The 10930-nt window shown below is 35.0% G+C and overlaps 2 protein-coding genes across 5 annotated transcripts in view; both read left to right on the forward strand.

Annotated features, from left to right (window-relative positions):
• Positions 1 to 7127, forward strand: part of LOC145238616 (uncharacterized) — a 31826-nt gene extending 24699 nt beyond the window's left edge. The window contains exon 6 of one of the 2 annotated variants that reach the window (XM_080101842.1): positions 1281 to 1862. In XM_080101842.1, coding sequence (XP_079957968.1) covers positions 1281 to 1293 — 13 coding nt within the window. In that variant the 3' untranslated portion in view covers positions 1294 to 1862. Of the gene's footprint in view, positions 1 to 1280; positions 1863 to 6541 lie in introns of those variants that run through there. The other variant, XM_080101843.1, reaches the window with a different exon arrangement.
• A 1134-nt stretch (positions 7128 to 8261) lies between these two features.
• Positions 8262 to 10930, forward strand: LOC145238618 (mitogen-activated protein kinase-binding protein 1-like). Of its 3 annotated transcripts, none has more exons than XM_080101847.1 (5): positions 8262 to 8427; positions 8979 to 9275; positions 9549 to 9765; positions 9937 to 10224; positions 10499 to 10930. In XM_080101847.1, the coding sequence occupies exons 3-4, from the start codon at positions 9562 to 9564 to the stop codon at positions 9985 to 9987; spliced, it is 255 nt and encodes an 84-aa protein (XP_079957973.1). In that variant the 5' UTR covers positions 8262 to 8427; positions 8979 to 9275; positions 9549 to 9561; the 3' UTR covers positions 9988 to 10224; positions 10499 to 10930. The 3 variants fall into 3 exon arrangements, with proteins under 3 accessions (XP_079957973.1, XP_079957974.1, XP_079957975.1); XM_080101848.1 differs by having other exon boundaries at positions 9937 to 10047; positions 10499 to 10928; XM_080101849.1 differs by lacking the exon at positions 8262 to 8427 and having other exon boundaries at positions 8570 to 9275.

The following is a 10930-nucleotide window of genomic DNA, read 5'->3' on the forward strand; positions in this document are numbered from 1 at the left end:
ATACAGAGATTTGAATCATAGATTGGATTTCTGACAGATTCTTTTCTTCGTGAATGCACCCTTACATTTATACGGTATTTTGTTTTGCTCTATAAGGACATTAAAAAAGCAATGGTTTTAGGTATAAACTTTTTTGCAAATGATCAATTGCCATGATATTGAGTTTTTTGTCATTATGAAATGTTTTTCACCAGGGGTGATAGACTAGAATGGCATACATAATTTTGTTGTTTATAACTAGCCTGCATTGCTGTGCTGTTTATGTTTGGGCGGAAACAAATTTTCATGGTCAAGTGTAGCTGACACTTGCCACAAAATATTGTTGAGAACTATAAGCTTGGTAAAGCCACCTGTGCATTTTAAACTTTGATTTCACTTCTAAATGTCTTTTTGTATTCTTATTACAGGCGTGCAAAGTCGCCAAAGGACACATACATACCGACATTTGAATCATAGCTTGGATTTACTGACAGATTCTTTCCTTCGTGAATGCACCCCTTTATTTATACAGTATTTGGTTTTGCTCTATAGGGACATTAAAAAAGCAATGGTTTTAGGTATCAACTTTTTTGCAAATGATCAATTACCATGATAGTGGGTTTTTTGTCATCGTGACATCTTTTTAACCAGGGGTGATAGACTAGAATGGCATACATAATTTTGTTGTTTATAACTATCCTGCATTGCTGTGCTGTTTATGTTTGGCCCGGAAACAAATTTTCATGGTCAAGTGTAGCTGACACTTGCCACAAAATATTGTTGAGAACTATAAGCTTGGTAAAGCCACATGTGCATTTTAAACTTTGATTTCACTTCTGAATGTCTTTTTGTATTCTTATTACAGGCGTGCAAAGTCGCCAAAGGACACATACATACAGAGATTTGAATCATAGATTGGATTTCTGATAGATTCTTTTCTTCGTGAATGCACCCTTACATTTATATGGTATTTGGTTTTGCTCTGTAAGGACATTAAAAAAGCAATGGTTTGAGGTATCAACTTTTTTGCAAATGATCAATTACCATGACAGTGAATTTTTTGTTATCGTGACATCTTTTTAACCAGGGGTGATAGACTAGAATGGCATACATAATTTTGTTGTTTATAACTAGCCTGCATTGCTGTGCTGTTTATGTTTGGCCCGGAAACAAATTTTCATGGTCAAGTGTAGCTGACACTTGCCACAAAATATTGTTGAGAACTATAAGCTTGGTAAAGCCACATGTGCATTTTAAACTTTGATTTCACTTCTAAATGTCTTTTTGTCATCTTGTTACAGGCGTGCAAAGTAGCCGAAGGATACATATGCTAAACCCTGAGGTTCCGCATATTTTTCTTCACTGTAAGTTTTAAAGCTGTGTAATTGAAACCCGTCATAAAACATACTTTCAGATTTGCACTCTTTAAGCCACATGTGAGTATAGTACTGGGATTGTGTCTTTCCGTTTTTCATTTCTGGGTTAATGTGTTGGTCTCAGAAGTTAACATTTATTAAGACATCTTACATTCAAATTCCAGCCGTTATTTTTATGTTTTGATTCAAACAGGTTAACTTATGTAGATACAAACCCCTATCCTTTCAGCACCAATTGTTGTTTCTACTTTGTATTTGTAGCCTAATTGCTGTATATGTTCATTAGTGTGTCCCTTGATTTCACAAACCTGCCTGCTTGAAAATATTTGACTTTACATCGCCTCAGACAGTAAGGTTGCTGAAATAGTTTTAATAGAAGGTGTGTTTTGTAGAAGGCATGCTTCCAGTAAATGAAATGTAATTTTTTAGTCGATACTATTTTGTATGTTTTCGCCTGTGTTCAAAATCTGTTGCATGTTTTTGGCGTGAATAAAGTTTTCTTCTAGATCGGTCAGTGTTGTTTTGCATTTTGTAAAGTATCTCTTGATTATGTTTGCGTTGTTTCTTGAGAAGGCAGATAGAGATTGATTTGAACATAGAATAAAAGGAATCCATAAAATCACATGTAACCGTTGAGATTTGTCAAAAATGTTTGTTTACAAGCTTTTTGTGGAAATTTGGTCACGCACTAGTGACAATGTCATGAAAAGTGATACCAAAAAAATACTTTGTTATCAATTGCGGCATGAATTTGGGGAAAAAACTGCATTTTTGGAGTTAGAATAATATTTTGTGTTTTGATTTGCCGAAGTTGTTCAAAAACTTTATTAGTGAAGTTTTCTGAATCTAATTAACGTGACGCAATAATTCATGAGTTTGGCAAATATGATTTCAGTGTTTAGTTATGACGTAAAAATTTTCCAGAAGTTTCCAGTGCCGAAATTGAGCTACTGCTTGCTATGTCCGATTTTGTTTTGTGCCAATCAATGGGTAATAAATTCTTTTTTTTTTTGAATTGATCGCGTGATGACGTTTTGCCGAATGCAAACTCAAATAAAGAAGTGCCGTTTCATTGGCCTAAGAACGATAGTAGTGCGTCTTTTTTCTGCAAAAGTGATTTGCAAGTTAAACATTTACGCCTGGATGGAATAGCAAGCTCAGGAGTTCGTTAATGTGCATTTATGTTCGAAAAATGTTGAGCGCGAAACATATTTATTGAACAACTGTGAAAATAAATATTGCGTCATCAGCGATCAGCTGTTTGTAAACAGATGTGGCGAAAATTTTTATGTTAAAAGTTGAGACTGTTTTTGGTCGTTTGGTCGCAAAATTATGAAGATCAAAGACAAAATCGTTTGGTAAGTCGTTTTTGGAATAATATTCCAAAAGTTTGAGTTTCAATTTAACTTGGAAACGTTGTCTGCCGTTGACTCAGTTTTTCTGTTTGCTGTGAAAAAACTTTGATTTCACTTCTAAATGTCTTGTTGTATTTTTATTACAGGCGTGCAAATTCGCCAAATGACACATACATACAGACATTTGAATCATAGCTTGGATTTACTGACAGATTCTTTTCTTCGTGAATGCACCCCTACATTTCCTACATTTATACGGTATTTGGTTTTGCTCTAACAGTGGTTCTCAAACTTTTTTGACCGCGACCCAAATCTGAGTTTTATGAACATCTCACGACCCAAGCCTCAAACATCAAACAATGTAACAATTTCGAGGCCACTTTGTCGCCGCATATGAGTCTGCCCATTTCAAAATGGCTGCAGGTTTAACGAGTTCGATTCGACAATACTACATAACACAACACATATTGTGGATTTGCAGCACCATGATCATTGATAGAAGTGAACCCCAAATCTAAAAATGTTTCTGTGTACGAATACTTACTCATCCTCAAACGCTAACTGGTACATCTCCGCGCTCAGTTTTGCATGATTAACTTTTATTTCCCGTTCCATGACGTAACAATCGCCATGTGCTTAACAGCAAAAATCTGAACGCTATTGTCAGTATGTTGCAATGATTAGTTCATTTCACTGTGCAACGTGGTCGAGTGAGGGCACTTTACTACTACAACATTAAGTAAATTCGTTTGTGTTTACTTAATGCAGTAATAGTTTGTTTGGACAGAATTGAACCACCATAGCGCGACCCATTTTTTGACCCTGCGCGACCCATGATTGGGTCGCGACCCATACTTTGAGAACCACTGCTCTATAAGGACATTAAAAAAGCAATGGTTTTAGGTATCAACTTTTTTGCAAATGATCAATTACCATGATAGTAAGTTTTTTGTCATCATTATGGGTCCCCTTCCCTGAAGGGGACACATATTGATTTTACTCAAAATGTTTGTTTTTTTTTCTTTTTTTTCTTTCCAAAGTTTGTCTGACTCGTTTTTCCATCAAATGTTTGATGGATTTGGCTGAAATTTGCACAGATTGTAGATATAGTTATGTAGATGTGCATCCCACTTTGTTTTTGTTGATAACCCCAGTATTTACCCCGCTAGGCCCCTAAAATGGGTGTTTTTACCCAAAGTTTGTCCGACTTGTTTTTCCATCAAATGTTTGATGGATTTGGCTAAAATTTACACAGATGGTAGATATATTCATGTGGATGTGCATCCCACTTTGTTTTTGTCGATAACCCCAGTATTTACCCCGCTAACCTCCTAAAATGGGTGAGTTTTCAAACAGTGTCAGAATTGGCTGAAATTTGGATTTCTTGTATAGTATGCCATTTATAGGTGTTGATTGTTGTGTTCAACCCTGTGGTCCTAACATTTACCCCATAAGTCCCCAAAGTGTACTATGCTCAAAATACCTCTAGTGGTCAAAATTTTAAACATTCTTGGATTGGGCTGAAATTTTGCAGTACTATTGATTGAGTCGTTATGAAATATTGTTGAGAACTATAAGCTTGGTAAAGCCACATGTGCATTTTAAACTTTGATTTCACTTCTAAATGTTTTTTTGTATTCTTATTACAGGCGTGCAAAGTCGCCAAAGGACACATACATACCGACATTTGAATCATAGCTTGGATTTACTGACAGATTCTTTCCTTTGTGAATGCACCCCTACATTTATATGGTATTTGGTTTTGCTCTATAAGGACATTAAAAAAGCAATGGTTTTAGGTATCAACTTTTTTGCAAATGATCAATTACCATGATAGTGAGTTTTTTGTCATCATGAAATCTTTTTCACCAGGGGTGATAGACTAGAATGACATACATAATTTTGTTGTTTATATCTAGCCTGCATTGCTGTGCTGTTTATGTTTGGCCCGGAAACAAATTTTCATGGTCAAGTGTAGCTGACATTTGCCACAAAATATTGTTGAGAACTATAAGCTTGGTAAAGCCACATGTGCATTTTAAACTTTGATTTCACTTCTAAATGTTTTTTTGTATTCTTATTACAAGCGTGCAAAGTCGCCAAAGGACACATACATACCGACATTTGAATCATAGCTTGGATTTACTGACAGATTCTTTCTTTCGTGAATGCACCCCTACATTTATATGGTATTTGGTTTTGCTCTATAAGGACATTAAAAAAGCAATGGTTTTAGGTATAAACTTTTTTGCAAATGATCAATTACCATGATAGTGAGTTTTTTGTCATCATGAAATCTTTTTCACCAGGGGTGATAGACTAGAATGACATACATAATTTTGTTGTTTATATCTAGCCTGCATTGCTGTGCTGTTTATGTTTGGCCCGGAAACAAATTTTCATGGTCAAGTGTAGCTGACATTTGCCACAAAATATTGTTGAGAACTATAAGCTTGGTAAAGCCACATGTGCATTTTAAACTTTGATTTCACTTCTAAATGTTTTTTTGTATTCTTATTACAGCCGTGCAAAGTCGCCAAAGGACACATACATACCGACATTTGAATCATAGCTTGGATTTACTGACAGATTCTTTCCTTCGTGAATGCACCCCTACATTTATATGGTATTTGGTTTTGCTCTATAAGGACATTAAAAAAGCAATGGTTTTAGGTATCAACTTTTTTGCAAATGATCAATTACCATGATAGTGAGTTTTTTGTCATCATGAAATCTTTTTCACCAGGGGTGATAGACTAGAATGACATACATAATTTTGTTGTTTATATCTAGCCTGCATTGCTGTGCTGTTTATGTTTGGCCCGGAAACAAATTTTCATGGTCAAGTGTAGCTGACATTTGCCACAAAATATTGTTGAGAACTATAAGCTTGGTAAAGCCACATGTGCATTTTAAACTTTGATTTCACTTCTAAATGTTTTTTTGTATTCTTATTACAGGCGTGCAAAGTCGCCAAAGGACACATACATACCGACATTTGAATCATAGCTTGGATTTACTGACAGATTCTTTCCTTCGTGAATGCACCCCTACATTTATATGGTATTTGGTTTTGCTCTATAAGGACATTAAAAAAGCAATGGTTTTAGGTATCAACTTTTTTGCAAATGATCAATTACCATGATAGTGAGTTTTTTGTCATCATGAAATCTTTTTCACCAGGGGTGATAGACTAGAATGACATACATAATTTTGTTGTTTATATCTAGCCTGCATTGCTGTGCTCTTTATGTTTGGCCCGGAAACAAATTTTCATGGTCAAGTGTAGCTGACATTTGCCACAAAATATTGTTGAGAACTATAAGCTTGGTAAAGCCACATGTGCATTTTAAACTTTGATTTCACTTCTAAATGTTTTTTTGTGTTCTTATTACAAGCGTGCAAAGTCGCCAAAGGACACATACATACCGACATTTGAATCATAGCTTGGATTTACTGACAGATTCTTTCCTTCGTGAATGCACCCCTACATTTATACGGTATTTGGTTTTGCTCTATAGGGACATTAAAAAAGCAATGGTTTTAGGTAACTTTTTTGCAAATGATCAATTACCATGATAGTGGGTTTTTTGTCATCGTGACATCTTTTTAACCAGGGGTGATAGACCAGAATGGCATACATAATTTTGTTGTTTATAACTAGCCTGCATTGCTGTGCTGTTTATGTTTGGCCCGGAAACAAATTTTCATGGTCAAGTGTAGCTGACACTTGCCACAAAATATTGTTGAGAACTATAAGTTTGGTAAAGCCACATGTGCATTTTAAACTTTGATTTCACTTCTAAATGTCTTTTTGTATTGTTATTACAGGCGTGCAAAGTAGCCGAAGGATACATATGCTAAACCCTGGGGTTCCGCATCTTTTTCTTCGCTGTAAGTTTTAAAGCTGTGTAATTGAAACCCGTCATAAAACATACTTTCAGATTTGCACTCTTTAAGCCACATGTGAGTATAGTACTGGGATTGTGTCTTTCCGTTTTTCATTTCTGGGTTAATGTGTTGGTCTCAGAAGGTAACATTTATTAAGACATCTTACATTCAAATTCCAGCCGTTATTTTTATGTTTTGATTCAAACAGGCTAACTTATGTAGATACAAACCCCTATCCTTTCAGCACCAATTGTTGTTTCTACTTTGTATTTGTAGCCTAATTGCTGTATATGTTCATTAGTGTGTCCCTTGATTTCACAAACCTGCCTGCTTGAAAATATTTGACATTACATCGCTTCAGACAGTAAGGTTGCTGAAATAGTTTTAATAGAAGGTGTGTTTTGTAGAAGGCATGCTTCCAGTAAATGAAATGTAATTTTTTAGTCGATACTATTTTGTATGTTTTCGCCTGTGTTCAAAATCTGTTGCATGTTTTTGGCCTGAATAAAGTTTTCTTCTAGATTGATCAGTGTTGTTTTGCATTTTGTAAAGTATCTCTTGATTATGTTTGCGTTGTTTCTTGAGAAGGCAGATAGAGATTGATTTAAACATAGAATAAAAGGAGTCCATAAAATCACATGTAACCGTTGAGATTTGTCAAAAGTGTTTGTTTGCAAGCTTTTTGTGGAAATTTGGTCACGCACTAATGACAATGTCATGAAAAGTGATACCAAAAAAATACTTTGTTATCAATTGCGGCATGAATTTGGGGAAAAAATTGCAGTTTTGGAGTTAGAATAATATTTTGTGATTTAATTTGCCGAAATTGTTCAAAAACTTTATTAGTGAAGTTTTCTGAATCTAATTAACGTGACGCAATAATTCATGAGTTTGGCAAATATGATTTCAGTGTTTAGTTATGACGTAAAAATTTTCCAGAAGTTTCCAGTGCCGAAATTGAGCTACTGCTTGCTATGTCCGATTTTGTTTTGTGCCAATCAATGGGTAATAAATTCATTTTTTTTAAATTGATCGCGTGATGACGTTTTGCCGAATGCAAACTCAAATAAAGAAGTGCCGTTTCATTGGCCTAAGAACGATAGTAGATCGCTTCTTTTTGCTGCAAAAGTGATTTGCAAGTTAAACTTTTACGCCTCGATGGAATAGCAAGTTCAGGAGTTCGTTAATATGCATTTATGTTCGAAAAATGTTGAGCGCGAAACATATTTATTGAACAACTGTGAAAATAAACATTGCGTCATCAGCGATCAGCTGTTTGTAAACAGATGTGGCGAAAAATTTTATCTTTAAAGTTGAGACTGTTTTTGGTCGTTTTGTCGCAAAATTATGAAGATCAAAGACAAAATCGTGCTTTGGCCTGTGCTACATGATAAGAAGTCGTATTTTGGTAGAAGTTAGTTTCAAAATTTGTACATATTTAATGAGAAAAATAACGGCCCAAATAGATATAAAAAGCAACTTGCCTCAATATCACTGATGTGGGCATGAGCATTTGCAGAAGCAGTTATAAAATAATAAACCATGTTGCATTTACATCTATTTGAGCTTTTATTTTTATGACTAAATTTATGAACAGATCCATGCATATTGTTTAATATATATATTTTTACATTAATTATTTTGAACTTACAATTGGATTTTTGCAGAGGTTATGAACTGCTTGCGATGTCAGTAGATGTCTACAACATGTGGCTGCATCTTGTATTTTCTGATCACTCACTTGTTATAACTGATGTGATGGATTTTGAAAAACCAAATGTCACTTCAGTTTCCAGGTTTCACAGCTGTGTGTCTGGGATATCAAGGTTTGTCTTTGTAACATACATATATTGAAGTTACATTACTAAAAAAATTATATTTCATCACAAAAGACAATTGTAAACAATAAATGTTATTAATTGGGACACACTGCTTTTGGATATCCAAAATACTGAAAAACAGTGACTGATCATTTTTTAGTGATTTATTTTTTTTAAATGTTGAATGTGCTCAAAAAAGCATAGTCAGTTTCTGTACCCCTCACATCCATGGAGATCATAACATAATTCATAACAAAAAGGATATAAGCTTATGTCAATAGACACACTATAACTATTCAAATATCATCAGCAGTGGCTGAAAATGAATGAAATGTTGTAACGTCAGTTGCTGTATTCATGTCTCATGAGTGTAAATTATCTGCTCCACTCTAATTATAACAGTGGAATTATAAATGTAAACCAAATTCAGAAAAGTCTTTCTGATTTAATTTATTTAGTCAAATTCTTGTTTTGTTTTTGCCACTGATTTAAATCACTGGGGCACAAAACCCTGTTTACATGTAATAATAGTTTCTTCCTTATGGTGTTTTTTGCAGACTCTTGTTGATTGTGCTGAGTCAGCTGTTTTGTTTCATGTTCAAATGACAGCAGAGTCAGGATTTGGAAAATCAAAGACCAAACACCTTATATATTGTGGCTGTTTGTAGGATATATATATTGAACGAGCAATAAGTTAGTTATTAAATATTTGTAGGTTCTGAAACACACAATTCTATTGGAAAGTATGGAGAAACACTCCACGGACACTAAAACATCGGTTGAAGCACGTTGCATTTCTGTTCATAATGACGGCAAACACATGCGGTTGGCGACAGGACTGGGAGTATCCAGCAGTATGTATTCAACATACTTCCTAATTTAATTTGTAGTCATCTTTATGTCTGGGCACATTAGGGAATTCTGCATACAATTTCAACACTCTTTATCATAAATATGCATCAGTAATTTAATCGCTGGTTTCCAGGCTGCACCTATTTTAGCTTGTTTTTCCAAGCCACAGTAAATTTGGAATTTGGTTTTAAGTTGTTATTTTTGATTTGTTCTTTTGTAATCCTTAAGACTAAGTAGTGTTGCGTTTTTTATGACAACCAATCATTTGTTTTTAGTGTGTACGACCTTATGACGTTTAAGAGGATATCATTTATTTCTTCACATGACGGGGATATATTAAGCATGGATTATTCTCACTGTGGTTCGATGCTTGGAAGTGCGAGTAGAGATCGATGTGTTCACATGTTTACTGATGATTATATTCCGTCCAACACTATAGCTGATCATTCTGCTGCCGTCACGGCTGTGAAGTTTGCAAACCGAGATTATGGGGTAAACTGTCATGTAGGGAAGTTGAAACTAGTATAACTAGGTATTCTAGAATAGTTGTTTCAATTCTAGAATTTCTAATCCTTTTCTAATCATTATGTTGTTTAACAGAGAGCATAGTTGTTTAATCTTGATGCTGACAATTCTTGGTCTAAATCAGATTTATAATTACAGTTTCGACTAATGAGCTGTGGAACAGACAAGTCTCTCTACTACTACAACTGACATCAGTTGAGAACAACATTACATTGAGAAACACTCGATGGCTGACATGGACACTGTTGAGTAAGCAAATCCACAAAATTTTAAACCCAGCCATTCTAACTGTGGATTTTATTCATCGATGATTCAGTGCTAGTTGCGTGCAGCTGCAATTTAACTGAATATGACATATTCGGTGCAAAACGCTTGTTGCAACCTCGTGTGTTGATAAAAACATCTATGTCCTCCCGTACACCACAGGTCGGTGTTGGTTTGCATTTGATGAGAAAATTGAAAAGCAATTTGCAGTTATGCAGTACTAATAAGTATTTCCACTTAATTCAATCAAACATGTTTTATTCATGTCAAATGACTAAATGTATGTCTAGCAAATTTACTCATGTTAGGAATTTCACAATACTGGCCTTTTACAAGTTTGCATTTTTTTCTGCATCAGTTTTTAAATTGCTTTAATGTATTTGCAACTGTTTTTCCAATTAACATTTTTAACAAGAATCTTTTGTTTGTCTCGCAGGAGATTGTGTTTGCATGATCAGCCGGCATTCAGAGGTAGCGGTTGCTCTCACTTTCGACCACAACTCTCACTTAATCTCTGCATCTGCCGACAGTTGCATATTTGGGCGGACATTTAGCCATCGGGTGACAGAAGAGCTCAAACAAACCCAGAAAGGTGCCACCTCCATGTCTGGAAGTCCAGATTTGAATAAAACCTTGTATTTTGCTACAAACGACTAGTTTACAGTAGAAATAATCGATGATTCGACGCATCCTAGTAATGTTGACATCCCGTTCAGTGATGAGTTTGACGACCCTTCAACTTTGACATTTCACAACAATCCAGGTAATGTGCATTGCAGCAAATTTCCAAATGATTTGTCCGTTAGTTGAGGTGTTTGCAGAGTTGCTTTGGTAATGATCCCAGAAAATATCCTGCATTAAGAAAGAT

Source organism: Phallusia mammillata, chromosome 7 (genome assembly GCF_965637545.1).
Source record: "Phallusia mammillata chromosome 7, kaPhaMamm4.hap1.1, whole genome shotgun sequence".
NCBI lineage: Eukaryota > Metazoa > Chordata > Ascidiacea > Phlebobranchia > Ascidiidae > Phallusia > Phallusia mammillata.

What these genes read in the sequence shown, in the direction of transcription:
- LOC145238618 (XM_080101847.1), top strand. Translation starts at nt 9,562, where the DNA reads ATGACGTTTAAGAGGATATCATTTATTTCTTCACATGACGGGGATATA. An exon ending in TTGCAAACCGAGATTATGGG is followed by an intron (nt 9,766 to 9,936) that starts GTAAACTGTCAT and finishes TTATAATTACAG; the next exon opens with TTTCGACTAATGAGCTGTGG.